General features: G+C 38.5%; 1 protein-coding gene across 1 annotated transcript in view; it reads left to right on the top strand.

Annotated features, from left to right (window-relative positions):
• LOC148045982 (uncharacterized) overlaps nt 1-19377 on the top strand; it is a 121796-nt gene that overhangs the window by 51527 nt on the left and 50892 nt on the right. The window contains exons 30-44 of the mRNA XM_087713393.1: nt 862-933; nt 2230-2373; nt 2858-2929; nt 3557-3700; nt 4819-4890; nt 6874-7014; nt 7780-7851; nt 7937-8080; nt 9293-9364; nt 11339-11443; nt 12207-12275; nt 14125-14238; nt 14760-14825; nt 15467-15571; nt 18830-18901. Coding sequence (XP_087569519.1) covers nt 862-933; nt 2230-2373; nt 2858-2929; nt 3557-3700; nt 4819-4890; nt 6874-7014; nt 7780-7851; nt 7937-8080; nt 9293-9364; nt 11339-11443; nt 12207-12275; nt 14125-14238; nt 14760-14825; nt 15467-15571; nt 18830-18901 — 1464 coding nt within the window. The remainder of the gene's footprint in view (nt 1-861; nt 934-2229; nt 2374-2857; nt 2930-3556; nt 3701-4818; nt 4891-6873; nt 7015-7779; nt 7852-7936; nt 8081-9292; nt 9365-11338; nt 11444-12206; nt 12276-14124; nt 14239-14759; nt 14826-15466; nt 15572-18829; nt 18902-19377) is intronic.

The following is a 19377-nucleotide window of genomic DNA, read 5'->3' on the forward strand; positions in this document are numbered from 1 at the left end:
ATTCTTGTTTTACACATCCTATAAGGTTCCCATTTCCATAAAATTAAACTATTTAGGTTTCTCCTCACATATTCAATTCTCATTTTAAGAAGCCTGGTGTTATATAGCTAGATGTAATAGTATATGGAAATGAACTTGGAAGACATGAAGAGCTGCTGATTAGACAATGGTAGGATGGGGGCAGCTGAATTCACAGAAGAAATGGGGGCATATTAGACATCTCAGAAATGACCCTTTTAAATTTCTTGGACGGTAAAGGCAAGAGCAGAGAGTTGCACTTTCAGACTGGAAGATAATGTTAATGTAATCTTGCAATAAAGTTAGAGTTTCTTCTCTGAACTACCTCCCAAGGTTGACAACAATCTTTCAATAAGCTATGAAACTACTACTTCAACAAGCCACATACAAATTGTAACATTTAAAGATTTATCCAATAATTCCAATTCCTCCCTGTGGCCTTATCTTTTCCGTCTTACTCTTTGCTGTCCTTTTTTTTTTTAAAGTGAGAATTAGAGGTAAAATTCATTTTGCATAATTTAAGTTTCAACAGTCTCCTTCAAGATGCACAAAAGTTGAGGGTGGAAACAATCACAGGTTTGGTTGAAAGCATTGTAAATCACATCCTTAACTAAGTAAGATTATTTTTGAATCCACAGAGAAATATGTAATATGACAAATACCTTACTACGAGAAAAGGGAATATAAAAATATCAGCCCCAGCTTAAAGTTTTCTTTCATTTTTATGTAGCTATTAAAGTATGAGCAATTCCCACTAAACAATAAGGAGTGCTTTCTTGTGCGTGTTTTCCTCTGTTCCAGAAGTATCCTGTGCATTATTATTTTTTTAAATATATTTTTCAGAAAATGATGAAATAGATTTCAAAGAGTTTTTGTTAGCACTGGGTGAAACAAAAGATTTTACTGAAATGGAAGGTAAGTTCAAATAAGTGTTTTAGTTAAAAGGTATGTGCAATAAATACTATCATAATAGTTTTAGCAGGCTTTTTCTTCAGGCCAAAGCCCAGTTAAAGTATTAGGGTTTATATGTAGAGTCCCTCAGTTACTAATTCCACAACTTGCCCTTATTTGTATGCCCTTATTTCTTCCTAAAATTACATTAGTTATTTGTAGAAGTTGTAGAAGTTTATTTATATGCCGCCCTTTTCCCTGGGGGGACTCAGGGCGGCTTACAACTCAAGAGGGGGGGGGAGGCAAACTTTTAACACGTAAGACAATACATAAGACAATACATCATTAAAACACAGCATTCATACCATTCGGGCGGGTTACAGTCTTTAGCCCCAGGCCTGACGGGATAGCCAGATTTTGAGGGCTGTGCGGAAGGTCTGGAGGGTGGTGAGGGTACGAATCTCCACGGGGAGATCGTTCCATAGGGTCGGAGCTGCCACCGAGAAGGCTCTCCTCCGCGTGGTTGCCAGTCGACATTGACCGGCAGATGGGACTCGGAGGAGGCCTAATCGATGGGATCTAATTGGTCGAGTGGAGGTGATTTGTATTTTTTAAAAGTTGGGCCTTACTCTGGTTCCTCATTCTGGGCTCATTCCTATTCAGATTCCAGGACTTTTAAGAATCTGGCCCTCCAGGCTTGATTTTAAAGCAATATGATTGCACATGTATATTGTCCTCTCTTACAACATGATATTGTCTATGTAATAATATACATGTGATTATACGTTATGGAAATGGTTAAGAATTTGGCCCTAAGACCCTGGAATTACTCCTTTCCTCCCTTTATGGAAGTCCAACAAAGAGAGTTGTAATCAGGTTATTGTCATTTCTTCATGTGTTTGACCAAGTAGACTCAGGCCCATAAAATACTGTAGATCTAAGATGGCATCAGATTTTATGTTCATTTTACTACATTCCTTAGAATTAATCATTTCTTTACTTTCCTCTTGGGATAAGAGAGTAGATATAATGTGGGTGAAGTTCCTTTAGGCTATTTTGGTCTCTTCTTTATGGTACCTATAGAAATTCTCGGTCACCCAGATCACGGCTGTCCCAAAACTGCTTTTTCAAGAAGCAACTGGACTTTCTGGTTTTTCTTTGAAGACATTTCACTTCTCACCCAAGAAGTTTCTTAGGAGAAGCGAAATATCTACATAGAAAAACCAAAACATCCAGCTGCCTCTTGGAAAAAAAGCACTTTTGGGACTTCTTTATGGTACATTTCCTTGAAACATTGTTCTTTTCCTCATCTTTCTCTAGCTTTACAGCGTGTCATTGCCATTGTTGGTAAAATGCACGGAGACCAGCTACATACAAATGAACTGCAGGACACTATAGATACGTTGGGTCTTCATTTGACAGAGGAAAATATCCAAGAAATTTTGTATGTTCTTGATGTGGATGGTACGTTGTTTTGCTTTTTAATAAGGTGAAACTAAGCCCATATTTTAGTTTGGTAAGTTTAATATCTGGGTTCATTAGGAAAAATATTATAGCAAATTGTGGTGGTAGTTAAGAATATCACACTATGTATTTTGAAATTCCTTTCCAAAAAATCAATAAAGATTTATATTTGTAGATATTCTTCAAGAACTTCAGCATGCTAACTTTTGACTATGGGTATTATTTATTTTTTTTAAAAACCCTGATAGAAGAAACTGCATAGTCACAAATGTGATTTTAAAAAGCCATCATTTTTAATCACAACGTTTAAATAATTACATAGAAAGCCCTTTATGAGTTTGAAGAACTGGGCAAGTAAATTTGCCCAAGGCCTCATAACGATTGTTCTTTAACAATCCAATACTCTCTTATCTAAGAATATTTTTTTATGACCAGACATTTTTGTGATTTAATGGTTCCTTCGTGTATCTTCTTTTCCTACCAGCTGATGGGACTGTAAATCTAAAAGACTTTCTGATGATTCTTCCTACGATGCCTTACTTCATGGATTCTTTAGGTGAGATTCTTAAAAACACAACCATTATTTTGGTAGGAGATTCACATTTGTCTCTCAGGATGCTAAAAAATAATCTACTGTCAAGGTCTTTGAAAGTGGGTATCATCCAAACAGAATCTTTTGCACCATTGAACAGAATCTACTAAAAAAATAGCATCAGGCTATAAAAAATTGAACAGAAAAATATTAAACATTTCAGAGGATTAGATGGAAAACAAGGTGGTTACATTTTAAAAAAATTGGACAGAATAAATTTACACCTGGAAACCTTACATTGGTAAAAGATTTGTAATAAAGTATCTCTTATACCTGGACAATTTTATCACAGAAGTTTTCAATGTGATGTCTATAAGTATTTCCTCTCTTTATTCTTTTTGTTTCATCAATATCCTAAAATTCAGTACACCTTGTAATTAAATGGGCAGTTATGGCACACAAAGGCTTGTTATGTTATGTTTGTTTAGAAATGCAAACTTTGTAATAAGTTGAATGGTAGAGCTGGGATGTGGCCATTTGTAAATATGTTTGAATCAGAGGTCTTTGTGACCTTGTGCAATTTCCATTTCAATCATCATTCAAAGTACTTTGGTTTTCTTCAAAGCTTATACTTGATCTTTCTTATGATAGCATTTTACTCTGCTGTTGTGGCCTTCAGCAAGATAAAGGATGGGATAGTTGATCCTGGAGAATTGGAGTCCATTTTAGACTTTCTGGGAGTTAAGTTGAACACCGCACAGTTCCAAAATGCATTAAAGGGTACTTCCATACCTGGTGAGTCTGCACTTCTTGCTCATTCATTCTATATCCTCCAACCATCCCAAATGGGCAAATAAAATAAAATCACTTTAAAATTCTGTAGCATTCAGTTTCAGGGGTGGGTTGCGGCCGGCATTACCGCCGGTTCAGTGAACACACAACTGCCCATAAATAGGTCTGCGCATGCGCAGAACATTAAAAATGGAGGGACGGGGACATGCCACACCAATCAGGGAACCAGTTTGCAGGCTTGGCAGGCCTGGGTCTCTGGTGGCAAACCATTACCGGTTCAGCCAAACTGGGCCAAACCAGTAGGAACCCACCTCTGATTCAGTTTCAGCAAAGCTGTGAGCTGTGAAATGCTGAATACAGCCTGCCTGTAGCAAAAATTCAGAAGAAAGTAAGCAATATAAAGGTTCCACCAGTTAAGGTTAAACCACAGGGCACAAAAGGTAGCAAATATTACATTTCACAGAATAAAGTTTATAGAAAACCTTACATTGCCAGGTTTTCCAAATGTTAGAAGACATCCTTATTTAATTTTCAATTATTGTGACTGTTCCATTTAAAATGTCCATAAATAGATCTCAGGACACTCTTTAGATGTCAGAATCAGCTCCAGTAAATTCCAGACATCATGCCCATTGCTGAGACTTTGGGGAATTTAAGTCCAGATACAGAATTTTTGGTGAACATACATTTTGGGAGACGACGGCCAAATATTGTTCTGATAAATCACCCAGTAGTTTAAAGGGGTAATTTTCACTAGCTTGTGTTTCTAAACATACCTCTTTAGAGTTTCCAAACAGGCCCACCATTTAACCCAATTTTTTATGATCATATAAACACTGACTCATAAATGTATCACTCAAACTACATTTGCACACTATGTTAGCCTAAAACAAGATTGGCTGGTTCTTGTTTATATTTGGCATGTAACCCCAGACTCTTGGGTCCTCTGTTAGAATCTCTTGCTTGTCAATCTCAAGGTATATGTGGCCTCTCCCATGTTCTGCATTACGATTAGCAATTCCTTAAAAGTTTGAGAAATTATCCAGGGATTATATTATAGGGTGCAACAAAAGGTTAGCATTGTTGGTCTCTTTCAAACATAGAAAAACTTGTTTTTTCAGGAATTGGAAAGTTTAGTTTGAAGGACTTCTTAGTCAATGTGACAACGAAGGAATGCTTTTCTGAAAACACACGTAAGTGGAAGCCACTCTGGGCTCTGCAAGTAATTAGTGAGAAGAGTCAAATGCACACACGTAGTCAAAAGCAGGCAAGCAAACAATAAAAGGAGCTGTCAAAAGATCACATAGTTCTTTATGTATGCAGTAGGTAGTTGAAAGACACTCAGCTTGTCGATCAGAAAGGTTGGCAGTTCAGCGGTTCGAATCCCTAGTGCTGCATAATGGAGTGAGCTCCCATTACTTGGCCCAGCTTCTGCCAACCTAGCAGTTCAAAAACATGTAAAAATGCAAGTAGAAAAATAGGAACCACCTTTGGTGGGAAGGTAACAGCGTTCTCTGCGCCTTCGGCGTTTAATGATGCTGGTCACATGACCACAGAGATGTCCTTGGGCAGTGCTGGCTCTTCAGCTTTGAAACAGAGATTAACATCGCTCCCTAGAGTCAGGAATGACTAGCAATTATGTGTAAGGTAGTTGAGGTTTTGGGCTTAAAGTGTGGCTGGAGCTGCCGTCTTTCTATAAATCTTGGTGTGTGTGTGTGGAGTGCTGGCTTTGTTGCAGTAAGTGGAATGATTGGTTGTGTGGTTATATCATGTAGCACCAATCTACCAATCATGATACAACCACACAACCAATCATTCCACTTACTGAAACAAAGCCAGCACTCCACACACCCTCACCAAGATTTATAGAAAGACGGTAGTTCCGATCACACTTTAAGCCCAAAACCCAGCCTGAAGATGGTGAGTGAGACCTTGCTGAAACATTGCCAAGACAATCTCAATCTTACCCGGGAAAAGACCTGAATACAACAAAACCAGCAATTATTCCTCTATCAAAACAAAACAAAAAATCAACTATGTTGGTGTGAAGGGTAAAAATCAAAAATCAGAGGGGGGGGGGAGAGAGAGAGAGGAGAGGGAGAGGGAGAGAGAGAAGGAGAATGAATTAAAGTTTTATAATAGTTGCAAGCTATTCTCAGTGTTCTTAGAAGACATGTTGGTTGAAAATCAGGAAGACAAATAAGATGGAAGGGATAGAAATGCTTTGCTTTTGAGTCAGATATACCAATTCACTTGCTTAGATGTAGTCAGAATCTCCCATAAAGAAGTGCTCGTGTGAGATAAGAATATTAGTTTACACCAGCAATGTTTCAAACCTTTTAGGAAGAAGAAAGCAAATAATTTTATTTTCCCATTTTCTGAAAACCTAAATTCTGCTGCTAAAATTAAAGTTGTTTCCATTTTGTATGAGAAAAATAGATTCCTTGTTTGTGTAATACAGAAAATTCTTATATGGGCAAGCTTTATGTTTACAAAGCTGGAAATAATTTAAAACATTTACTAAGTTAAAGTTAAATTAAGTAGATTGTTGATAATAGGAAGAAATACACTCTCAAATAACAGACTCAACAAATATACAATTGTCCTGTGTGTAATCTTGTTAAACAGTTAAATATAGTAACATTTATGACCCCCAATATACAGTAAAACTGTATTGGCTTTTCAGATCTCATTGACAATCTGCAGTATATCTTTCCAGGATAGCCATTTTATAGATGGTGCTGCAAGCAGAGAAGGGCAGACTATTCAGAAAATAAGGAGCATGGTGGCTCATGTAATTAGAAAGCTGGGTTGACAATTTGCAAGCCTGGGTTCGAGACCCGAGGGATACTGTACGATGGAATGAGCTCCTGTCATTTACTCCAACCCTTGACCTAACAGTTCAAAAGACTGCAATCACAAGTAGATAGATACCACTTTGGTAGGCACAATAACAAGGACATGAAAGAAGCCCCAACCAGGCGCTCCCCCAGGCAATGGTGATGTTAGTGTTAATTCTTTCAACCTGGAAGCACCTCAGTGCTTTCAACACAAGTGTGATGCAACCAGAGAGCAAAGTACGTATTAGCAGCAGTGCATTGATGCATGAATCATGTGAAACGCAAAGTTTTAACCAATTTCTGAAATTAATTAAACAACTTTTCTATTTCCAACAGTTTATGGCACCTATAGCATTCTCTGCAAAATGGATAGAGATAAAGTTGAGATTTCTCAAATGAAAGATGTGCTGGCTGCTATTGGCATCACTTTAACCAAGGAGCAAATGGTGGAGGCACTGAAGAACATGACAGTAGATTGTAAGGACTTACTCTATTCAAATGTTTGCACTCTACATATTTGATTTTTTTTCCCCTGATGAAGTATTAGAACCATTCTCTTTGAATTTCTATGAACACAGATTTTAAAGTAATACAGTTTTGGATAGTTTTCCCCCCAACATATTCTCAAGCATCCTGAACACGCCACGCCACAAGACATGGAACAATGTTTGATACTTTTTGGCATCATTTAAACTAGGTTCTTAGGAACCAAATTATGTAATTTTCACATATTCAGTTCCTGATAAGTTTTTCTATGTGTGTACTTTTGTGTCAGCTGTTTAGTGTACTGAACATTTCTGGTGCTCAAACATAATGCTTTCTGTGAGTAATTATGTGTTCAAAATATAAACCAAACATCATTCTTCTCTGAGTAACTGTGAAATGTCAGGGCAACTGACATTAGTGACTTAGTTTTCTAAGTCACCTGTACCTTTCCTACACCTGAATCAAAGAGGACACAAAGCTGTGCAATGAATCATGGGTTGGATATTTATGGTGGGAAGCAAGCATTTAGAATAAACTCTTGCTCCAGTGGTAATTAGGTGTCAGCTAAGTAACTGTTAACTCATTTGTTCCATTCCTATCTGAACTTTATCTAGATTCATGTTTCTCAATCTTGGCAGCTGGAAGTTGTCAATATTCTTGTTGGTCAGTGATGATATAAAATTGAGTGCATGTATAGAAGTCTATATATTACTTTTCATTTCTCTTTTCTCTGATAAGATTTGCTTTTCCTTACAGGTAATGGGATGGTGAATTTGAAAGAATTTATGAAGATGTTATCTCTCACACAGCCATACTCTTCAGCTGTAGGCAAGAACATCCTTTTCATCAATCTTACATGTTTCATTGTAGATTGTTGCCTTTGGATGCTTCATTGTGGTATTTCTTATCTTAGACATGGAAAAAGCAATGAAAACACTGAAGAACATCAGACAAGATAAAGTAGAATATGAAGAACTGGATTCTATCATGCATGTTCTGGGCCTTCAGTTATCTCAAGATGAAATCCAGAAAGCAATGGACTATGTTACCATGAATGGTAGGAATTTTCTAGAATAATTGCCCCCTCCCTCCCTCCCTCCCTCCCCCCTCCTCTCTCTCTCTCTCACACACACACAGTGTATGTATATATGTGTGTGTATGTATATGTATATATATTCATAGATTTTCACGGGTATAGGTATGCTGGTCTTGTTGTATTTGGGTCTTTTCCCGTGTAAGATTGAGATTGTCTTGGCAACGTTTCGGCAAGGTCTCACTCGCCATCTTCAGCCTGGGTTTTGGGCTTAAAGCATGGTCGGAGCTGCCATCTTTTTAGAAACCAGCCCTAATCAACAAATGAGCCCCACCCACCACCCAGGCCGTTACAAGACGAAACAACCAACACACAGCCAGCACCAATCAGCACCAATCTACCAATCATGAAACAACCACACAACCAATCATTCCACTTACTGAAACAAAGCCAGCACTCCACCACCACCCACCAAGATTTATAGAAAGACGGCAGCTCCAGCCACGCTTTAAGCCCAAAACACAGCCTGAAGATGACAAGTGAGACCTCGCCAAAACGTTGCCAAGACAATCTCAATCTTACATGGGAAAAGACCTGAATACAACAAGACCAGCACATACATACATACATACATACATACATACATACATACATACACACACACACACACACACACACACGCACACGCACAAACACACACACACAAACACACACACACACACAAACACACACACACATCTTTACTATATAGTAACAGATTCAAGAACTAGACTTGTGGCATATTAAATAATATCTAACATTCTTGCGTCTGTTTTAATCTATTTTACTCTCAAATCACTAGAAGAACATAAAGATTCTCTTTAATGAAATTCAATCTCCAATGGTTACTCAAAATGTCCATTTTGAGTTTTCTTTGCAACAAGATGGAAGCACTTTTTTTACAGTCTTTTGTTTATTTCTTTGTTTAACTTTGAGCATTAAAATGCCCTAGTCATCTTCATCCAGGTTCAATCTTGTTTAGCTTTTTACTCAGCATTTTGGCCAAGTGGTACCATTTTTTGTGACATTATAAATAAAGGGGAAGAAAAACTGTTCAGATGAACTTTTTTTCTCACAATGAACTGATGATCTATTTCACAATGTACTTAAACAATTAAACTATTTAATAATTGATGTACAATATTACTGTGTCAATAAATATGAATAATTTTCATTAATTTGTTTACTACTTTGCAGCTGATGGGACGTTGTGTTTGAAAGATTTTATGTTTGCATTGACCAACAATGAAAGATTTTCTGAAGCTGATAGTAAGTTTTAGACAAGCTGTGGGTATGGTTACAATTTTAGCTCTCATTAATTATTGATTGAAAAACATTACATACAATTTTCTTAATGTTCATTTTGGGTTTCAAATAAATCCTTCCTATATTTGTAAATTGTGAATTAAAATTAGTAAAATTTTCAGTTATGAATGCAGGCAGGTTCCAAGCTGATTATGGTGAGGATAATGATGTTATCCGATCAATGGGCCAGGTCTCTCCACATCTTCCAATCTTGCCTTACTTCTTTGGGTGGTTCTATGATCTGGCTGGTGTGATCTTCGATGGTGGTTTCAAGCTAAACATGAGGAAATTACACTGAGGAAGACAGGGTAACCCTTCCCATTCTGGGAGAAAAGCTGGGTCCATGTGAAGGGCACAATGATGGTAGTTTCTGTCAAAACCACCTCCACACAAACAAATAGCCTTAATGACACAGCTTACTTTCATACTTGAAAGTTGTTATGGTTTTAATACTAAACATTCTTGAGCTATAAAAATGGGAGTAATTGAGGGTAAGAACAAGGAATTAGATCATGGATCAATGGAATTAGGGGTGGGGAGAGATTGATAAAGAATTGAGAGCTAGCAGAAATTCTAAAAGTAGGTTATATGCTGAAAATCCTTTTTCTGTAGTTACAACTGAGGGAATATACACACACTTTAAAAATGTAGTTCAATTAAGTTTGATAGGATCTTGACCTTTCATTTCAAAGCAATAAAGAACACTGTCAATTCTACACTCTTAAACAATAATTTGATGTTACTTTTCCTTTTATGCTTAATGAAGCAAATTATAGAAATATAATATAGAGGATATTGCAGCATCAACCTGAAAGCCATACCAAACTTCTATATTCCTATAGTTCTTCTGCTGTAGCAATACAGAATTTTGATATGGCTTTCTTCTACTGTAGGGAAACCTGATTTCCAGCACAACCGCAATGTAAATGATTCAATTACAAAGCTAGATATTGAAGGTCCTCTTTCCCTATTAGAGGGAACTTTTGCATCACTCCTACTACCAGCTTCTGAGGTTCAGCTCTTTTAAACAGAATGCTTGATAGATGACTTTACAGTAAATGGTCATTAGCCTAGACCAGAGGTCAGCCATCTGTGGCTCTGGAGCTGCATGTGGCTCTTTCATCCCTCTACTGCGGCTTCCTGTCACCAGTCGGTAAAAGGAAAAATGATGCTATGCTAGGAGGAGATTCTGTGGTGGGAGAATCGGACTTCCAGTCGCAGAGGAAAAAGGACGCCATGATAGGAGGAAACTCTATGGTAGGGGAACTCTATGGTAGGGGAATCGGACTTCCGGTCGGCCCTTTCCGTGTTTAAGGTTGCTGAGCCCTGGCATAGACTAAATACACAGAATAGAAATTGCGAAACGTTCTGTCAATTTCTTTTTTCTCTTCAATAGACTGGCTAAATACCCTGAAAGTGACTATTCTTCCTTCCCCTTCCTGTGTACTATGAGGGTGAAAGAACTGCACCTATGGCAGTAATTTTCACTCCTTTTTCTCAGCTATTTAGGTCAACAGGAAGTAAAGATGACAGGAGTCCTTATTTAGTGACTGTCTGGTACAGCAACCCTTCACAATTACAACAGTGATGAAAAAGAAACTTTGCAACCAATCCTCACATTTATGACCTACCGGGTCTGTAAAAGAAATGAATGCCAGAGTAAGCTGATAAACACAACCATGGTTCCAATTAGGGATGGCTTTGTTTAACATCTGAGTTGGCACTTGTCGTTGCTAAAGAGAGACTACCTATAGAAGCAATTTCTCTGTTTCTGAGTGTTTCAGGATTAAAAACAATGACGGTATGAAAGTGTCATGAATGAATATACATATTTGAATATAAATACTTGAACATAGCTGAATATTCTTTGTACATGCTGTCCTCCTCCTCCTCCTCCTCCTCCTCCTCCTCCTCCTCCTCCTCCTCTTTCTTTTACAGGAAATAGAGTCCCCATTAAAAATCTGAATTCCATTTTGGAAAAGATGGGGATTAGTTTAACAGAGGAGGAAATGAAGAAAGCATTTGAGCAAGTTACAGTTGAAGGTAAGAACTGCAAGGATGTATATTTAAGTGACAAGAGAGTAGAAAGTAGCAAGCGAGGCCAGGAGCTTATGAACATTAAGTAGGAAGAATTCCTGGAGTTTAAAACAAAATACCTCATAGGCAAGACAATGCTCCCACATTCATCAGAATTGTTGGTGTTTACAACATTTTTTAAGGCTTGGCCATAAAACTGGCCTTCTTATTCCCTTTTTTTTAAAAATTAAAGGGTATAAAAGAAATTCTCAAAACACATTCACTACCTTGTCTCATGGATAACCTTGGAACCTATTTAGGTCATACCCAAATGTCCTTTAAAGCACTAAGAAATAGGTAAACTCAAAATAATCTTCCCCAACCTGATGACTTCCAAATGTATTAGAACTACAGTGTGCTAAAGACTCAGGGGATACGCTATGAAAATTTGGGATATTACAGGTTAAACCCATTGCGGGGAACCTGGTTGCACCATTTTTTAATCAGATGTAGGTTAGTGAATTTTAAATCAGGGATACTTATAGATATTCTCTTTCCACATGTCTTTTTCCTGTGTCCCAAGACCAGAGTGCAACAAAGCAGCCCGCTCTGATCATCCAAAATATTGCATATAATAATAACACCTTGCTTTGGAAGTGGTGTTTCCTCTTTCTTGATTGTCCCTTTTTAAAATGTTAGTATTCGTTAATGTAAGAACAATGTTGAAAATGCAATTCCCATTTGTGGTGTTCAGTTCTTCTCATTTGTCATTTCTGCAATCTTCAATTAGATGGAATGGTAAACTTGAATGAATTCACAAGGAATATTAAAGTGTTGCAGGAGTTACCTCAACCTATTGGTGAGTGGTGGCTTGGATACAAAACTAGCACTGATTATGTTACCTAACTGGATAATGAAATGTCTGCAAGAAAACCACCAAGCTCAAAGAGCAGCAAGGACTCCACAGATATAAGAATTGTTTATTTAATTGCCAAATTCAGAGGGAGGTGTACACTATTTTAAAATGTCAATGCACCTTGTTGAGCCAAGATGGCGCAGTGGTTAAATGCAGCACTGCAGGCTGACTGCTAGATCAGCAGTTCAGCGGTTCAAATCTCACCGGCTCAGGGTTGACTCAGCCTTCCATCCTTCCGAGGTGGGTAAAATGAGGACCCGGATTGTTGTTGGGGGCAATATGCTGACTCTGTAAACCGCTTAGAAAGGCCTGAAAGGCCTATGAAGCGGTATATAAGTCTACTGTTATTGCAATAAGACAAGGAAAATACATATATAAAAGTCCAGAAAATAAAACAGAGTGACCTATAAATTCCTGTAAGAGGTTTACTATTACTGCCCATCCTAATCCATGCCTAAGAAGGAAGCCAAGTTTTCAAAGACTTTTGAAACATAATCAGGGTGGGAGACACATAGATCTCTGGAGAGAGTCTGTTCCAAAAAAATGTATTCTGCTAGAAAAGTCCTGTTTATGGGATTTTAATACATGACAATATTTAATTGATGGGGCCTGGAATATGCCTACGTAGAAATTATTAGAGATAGATAGTCAATCTGGCCTTACACTACCACTATATGTGGTAATCACATCTTACTGTTGTGAACTAGGCTTCCCAAGATCATGAAGCAGACTCCACATCATGATAAAACCTCTTTTATTTAACTTAAAGGGAAATCCTCTTCAGTAAAGTCCTGGCAAACAGTCTTTCATCAGATTGCTTTACAGGCCTTTATCAGGCTTGGAGAGCTGCCAGGCCAATATCTTCCAAATGCCCCACTGTAGCAGCAATTACTTGGCAAGAAGTCAGGAACAGATCTTCACCCTAATTGTTAGATCGGGTGAATGGATGAGGCAGACTCAGACTTCAGTAACAACAGCTCTTTATTAAGTGGCAATTATGTACAATCCAGCAAAGACTCTGTCTGGCAGCAGCCCTTTTATAGGGAGCTGTCAGACCCTTCGACCAATCATATTTGAATACTGTTCCTGCTGTAACAGAGGACCTTGGTGGAAACTACTATACTGATTGTCAGTATGTACACTAATAATTTAACTAATTGTCTCCTGCAAACTCCCCTCCCTTTTCACTCCTCTGTATTCCCTATGGGAGACGTTATTCACCATCCATCTGTGCCTTTACTCCCAAGTCGGCCCTTGTTCCTTAACTGTTCCTTCTCCTGGCAGCTCTGTGCATGCACATATTGGGAACAGGTTCCAGATGTTCTTCTGCCCCAACTCCGAAGGCAGCTGATAACTATCGGACGGCCCTGGTCCCATCTCTGTCTCTGATGCAGAGCACTCATCAGAGTCTTCCCCAGACTCCAGGACTGCCCATGTTCCTCCCCAACCTCCTCACTGTCTGAGTCTGCCACCAGCTCCGCTGGCCATTGGCAGGCCACAACACTTGCTACATCTTGAAGTGTTACCTAAGGTCATTTGATAAACAGTGCAGTTTATAAAGCAGCCTCCCAATTCTAGAATAAGCAAAACTGACCCATCTGTGCAAGACCCTCTGGGCCACAACTGCCATATGCCAAGAAGAAGCTGGAAATAACCCGATTGCTCATTGGTCCTGCATGGGGAAGTGCTACCCTCTCCAGAACTAAAGAAGGATTAGGGAGGGAACATATTTATATCGGATGCTTAATTTTCTGAAAAATGTGTCCTTCGGCCAATTTATTTTGTTCTTTAGGTGACACAGAAGAAAAAGTGGCTGTGGAAGATATAGAGTCTCTTTTGTCCAACTTGGGAGTGCCGTTAACCAAAGAGCAGCTCCAAGAAGCATTGAAGAATGTGACTGTGGATGGTGAGTGGGAAAAGAGATAAATAAAATAGAATAATAAAATAAAACAAAATATCATATGTCTTACATGGATCTGCTTACCCCATAACATGCTGTAGAGAATTTCTTCTGAGCCTTCCTCTCTTCAAGCAAGGCTAGTATTTCCAAAACATATTTAGTTGCTGTTCCTATTTTGTGTAATTCTTCTCTGACTGAGTTTTGTCTAGCCACAATACAATTTTCAGACATAAGGGGAGAAAGTCTTTTCTCCAGACTCTTGCTAATAAGCCCTTAGTCTTCTGATTGAGTTAAATCAGAATGTTATGTTTTTTTAATTGAGATTTTAAATGTGCATTACATTTCAATTACTTTTGATAGCTACCTTGACTGGTAAAATATTAATATCTGTCACTTTAATGAAATTTAATTATTAATACACATTTAATAATTTAAATGCAATTAAACTGATTTGCAAAATGTTGCACTCAATTCTTTCTCCTGCTTTGCTGGCTACATGGTAACCTCACTTTTAAATGCCTCTGCAGAAAATGAAAAAGTGAAGATGAATGAACTGATTGAAAGTGTGGTTAAGATCCAGAGACAAGCAGAGAGTAAGTGAATTTCCATGGCTGGATTAAAATTCTTCAAGCATGCTGGCAATATTTGAGGGAGGAAACAGCTGGATCTGGTGAGGTTGGAAAAAAAGAGGCAGTAATTAGAAGATGAGGAGATAAAACTACAGTAACACATGAATTAGTGGCCTTAGCAAAAGGCAGTCTACTTGAAATTAGGGGCTGTATACCAAATCAAAATGTTTTGATTTTGTGGGAATATAGAATACTGTAATGGAAACAGAATTCAGCTTCTTGAGAGGGTGGTGGGTTTTTTTGACATTTAGATGTTACAATGATGATATTGGCAGTATCAATTCGCTAATCTTTGCTGATTTTTCAAAAATCAAGGTTGGGACTGACTATAAAACTATAGGGCAAAAGAGTGGGACATATGTTGTTTGCTCATTCAATGAGTTTGAATAAGTTAAGCAAAATAGTAAACTTCACCAATAACATCAAATGAAGAAAAAGTATGCATATTTTTAAAACTTGTATAGAATCTAGATTTCCATTTTTAAGAGGTTGCTTGTCAGACTTCTGGTATAGAAGATTTGAAAGTTATCTTATGAGTTTTGCTATCTACATATGGAATGCCAAAGTTCTGGGAATATTTGCTGATTATTATTGTTTTTTCTCAGTGGATTGGATTCATGTCAATAATCTAGATAATGCCCTAATCAATATGGGCATTTACCTAACAGATGATGAAATCAAGGAAGTTCTGATAGCTACAGCTCCAAATGGTGAGTCTTTTAGATACTCTGTCTTAGTTTTATTTAGAGTCATTTATAATTGGATTTGGTTAAATTAGACAGATCTGTGGCCTCTTCCTTATGAAACATCACCCCCATGGAGATAAGACTGACTCCCCAACTTTGACAATCTTTCACAAGGCCCGGAAGATCTGGTTTTGCCAATGGAACCCAGTGAGGTAGAGCCTATCAAGTGGTTTATTTGATTGACAGATTGTTGTTAGAGTCACTGAAAATGAGTTGGGCAGCCGTATAAATTTTTATAAATAAATAAATAAACCAAAAATTTTAACTTTAGTCACTCAACATGCCAAAGAAAACTATTCTGTTTTAACAATGCAGACTAAAGTTAAAAATGGCAGATAATTTTAAAAAAACCATTAAGTGAATTGTGCATAATTTTATAACTTTTTTGCCACAGTTGTTAAAGAAATCATTGCAGTTGTTAAGTCAGTCATTAAGCAAATCCGACTTCCCGCATTGACTTTGCTTGGAAAGCCATGAAATGGGGGGGGGGGTAGTGATGGAACAGGCCTCTAAGGCCTCCCCAACCCACTAAAATAACTCATGCTTTCCACTCCCTGCCGTGCCAGACTCACTTACCTTGCAAAGTAAACGCTTACTTGTCTCCTCTCTGCCACAGTTTTTTTTCATTTCGAGGGAGAGAAGAGTCGAGGGAAGCTCCTGGGTGTGAAAAGTGTTTGTGGCGCCTGTCTCCTACTCCTCCCCCTCTCCCCCAATTCTTTTCCGCTGCCACTAGGACACTTTTCACCCAGATGGAGACCTGACAGAAACTGGAAGCTTCATCTGCGGCAAACGGAGGGATTCGCTCCCTTTTCAAACCCATAGACACCTATGAGGCCTTTGAAAACAGAGGGATTTGCTTCGTTTTGAAATGCCTCATAGGTGCCCATGTAAGGCATGAAGCTTCCAGTCTCTGTCAGGTCTCCATCTCAGGGGAAAGTGTCCCGGTGATGGTGGAAAGGAGTTGCAGGGGAGGAACAGGAGACAGGATTTTATATGTGGAGACAGGCACTTTTCGTGCTGAGAATGAAAGTTTCTGGGGTCCATGATCTTGTGAGAATTCAGACATCCAGTTCTCTGCAAAAGAGGATGGATGCCTGAACTCGTACGATATTATGGCACCCAAGAGCTTCCATCAACTCTCCATTAAGTATTTCTTATGAAAAAGACTGCTCCCTAGATGGCTAGCAGGTCCCTGCAAGGTCATAGGCTGCCTTTGCACTGAGCATCACTTCTAGCACATCCCTTCTGTAAGCCGCCCGGAGTCCTTCAGGATTGGGCGGCCTATAAATAAAATTAAACTTACAAACTCTCCTCTCCCTCAAAAGCAAAGTAACTGCAGCAGAGAGGAGATCTTGTAAGATAAATGATCCCAGCACAGCAAGATAGGAGGGAGCAGTGGTGGGGACCGCAGGCAGAGGGAATAGTGTGAATCTTGCAGACCTGCAATTGTTCATAAGGGCAAACAACTGTTGTGATGCTGCAACATTCATAATTTTGGGACTTGCTCATAAACAATAGGGGGCACTTATCTCGTATCTTCAAATAGACACTAAAAAAAATGCTCATGACCCAGGGATTAGAAGTATTGGTTGCTTCTTGTTTTCTTCAAGTGCTAAGGTTTTCTGCAAGCATGTGAACTATTGTTTGTTTATTTATTTAGAAAGAGGACTTAGATTTATATACCATTCCATAGAACTTTACAGCGCTCTCTGAGCAGTTTACAATGTCACATATTGCTCCCAACAATCTGGATCCTTATTTTACTGATCTTGGAGTTTAATACAACCTTGACCCATATCAGGATCAAATGCCAGAGTATGGACAGAGTTATTTGCAATACTGCATTCTAACCATTGCACCACCAGAGCTCCTATTTATTTATTAAATTTATATACTGTCCGTCTCATCAGGGGTGGCATGGTGGCTCAGCAGTTAAGACACTGGGTTTGTTGGGTAGAAAAGTTGGCAGCCTAGGTTTGAGACCTGAGCACCATGTGACAGGATGAGCAGTAGCTTCTGCCAACCTAGAAGTTAGAATACATGTAAATGCAACTAGATAAATAGGTACCACTTTGTTGGGAAGGTAACAACCCTTCGTGAAAGTATGCTGACCACATAGCCACGGAATTGTCTTCAGACAGTACTTACTCAATGGCCATGAAATGGAGATGAGCACTGCCTCCTATAATCGATAACAACTAGCAGAGTTAAATCCCAGGGCCTCCTTTTTCTACCTCTCATAAAAAAAACAACTTTGGGGGAAAAAACCCAGATTTAATCAAAATCCAGATCAATCCCCACTGTATTTTCAAATGGGTTCAAAGGACTCTGGAGATTTTTTTTTAAAGGCTAGTTCTTAATAACTCTAATTGTAACCACTGAATTCCCTCCCTATATTCTCCTTGGGGAGGTAGGAGGAGGTTGATATTTTTCCTAAGGTTCTTTGGCAAAAGCTGAATTGATGCATGATAACATTTGCAGGAAGGAGGCAGCCTGATGACCTCTAGGTCTTTTAAATGCCATTATTCAAAAAGAATGGAGAGTTAGAAAGCTTAGGAAGCAGGGACGTCTGTGACGAGAATCAAAAAAGTCAAGATGAGGGCAGTGACCATGCAAATGAAGTGCTGTGCCTGATTTATGCGCAACACATGTAAAAAGGGAGTGCAGCTAGCATATTTTTTGCCCTCACCTAGCTGTGGACATTCCTACTTCAGGAAAAAGTAGAGGGTCAAAGAATATTAATCAGCAGCAGGTTTAGAATCCAATTAGTTTCTAACTGAGACCGTTCAATGACTGGGAAGATAAACAAAAACAGATATAGATTATAAGGAGATATGTGATCTGGGAAAAATAAGAGGAAAAAATGTATTGGGTATGTTCACTGCCTTGAGTTATTGAGTTATTTATAAAAATAATAATAATAAAGATATAAATAAATAAGTAAATAATAAACCGAAAGGAGCATACAAATGAAAATAAGAATGTTATTTGTTGATTCAGTCTTATGCACATTACCACACACATTCCCACTTTTCCAGAATGTGTAAGGGCTATAATTCCTAACATTTGCTATAAATGAGTATTTCTAACATATCTAGAGAATTCTAGGTTCCGGAATAGTTCTGTTGTTTTTATGCATATTTCTTGAGATGTAAGTAACGGCAGCCCTCAGTTAGGCTTTTCTGTTCAGCTGGGTTAATTACGTCCTCCTTTGTCTTGCAGAGGATGGAAAAGTTAATCTGAATGACTTGATGGAAGGGGTGAAGAATGTGAAGCTCATATTAAGTGCAGGAGGTAAGTCTCTGGGCAATCTGAAATTAAATTCAAATTGCAATAAACAGAAGGACAGTCTGGAGTTGCTGCTTTTACATTCGCCAGCCAATGAGTAAAATATTTTTATAGCTTTGATTGATATAGCAAATGGTGTAAATTTTATACTTTTATTTTATTTTCTGATTTATGACTGAAATAAAAGTATAATTGTGATTAAGGCAGGGGTGGGCTGCTATGGGTTCGCTCAGATTTGGGAGAACCCATACCTAATTTGGGAGAACCCATACCTAATGTTATGGCCAGTTTGATGAACCTTCAAATCCCACCACTGGCTGGCCCTGCCCACCCCACCCCTCCCATCCCACCCCAAGCCCTCCCAGGAGTCTCTATGGGGCCCGTTTAGATGCGAGGTAAGTGCAGGACCCGTGCAGAGACTCAGGGAGGGGCAAAAACAGGCCTCCTGGAAGTTCCAGAAGATGAGGAAGTTCCAGAAGTTT

The sequence above is a fragment of the Thamnophis sirtalis genome, unplaced genomic scaffold (assembly GCF_051295495.1).
Source record: "Thamnophis sirtalis isolate CommonGarterSnake01/CBP01778 unplaced genomic scaffold, rThaSir2_p1.2 scaffold_4, whole genome shotgun sequence".
Classification (NCBI taxonomy): domain Eukaryota; kingdom Metazoa; phylum Chordata; class Lepidosauria; order Squamata; family Natricidae; genus Thamnophis; species Thamnophis sirtalis.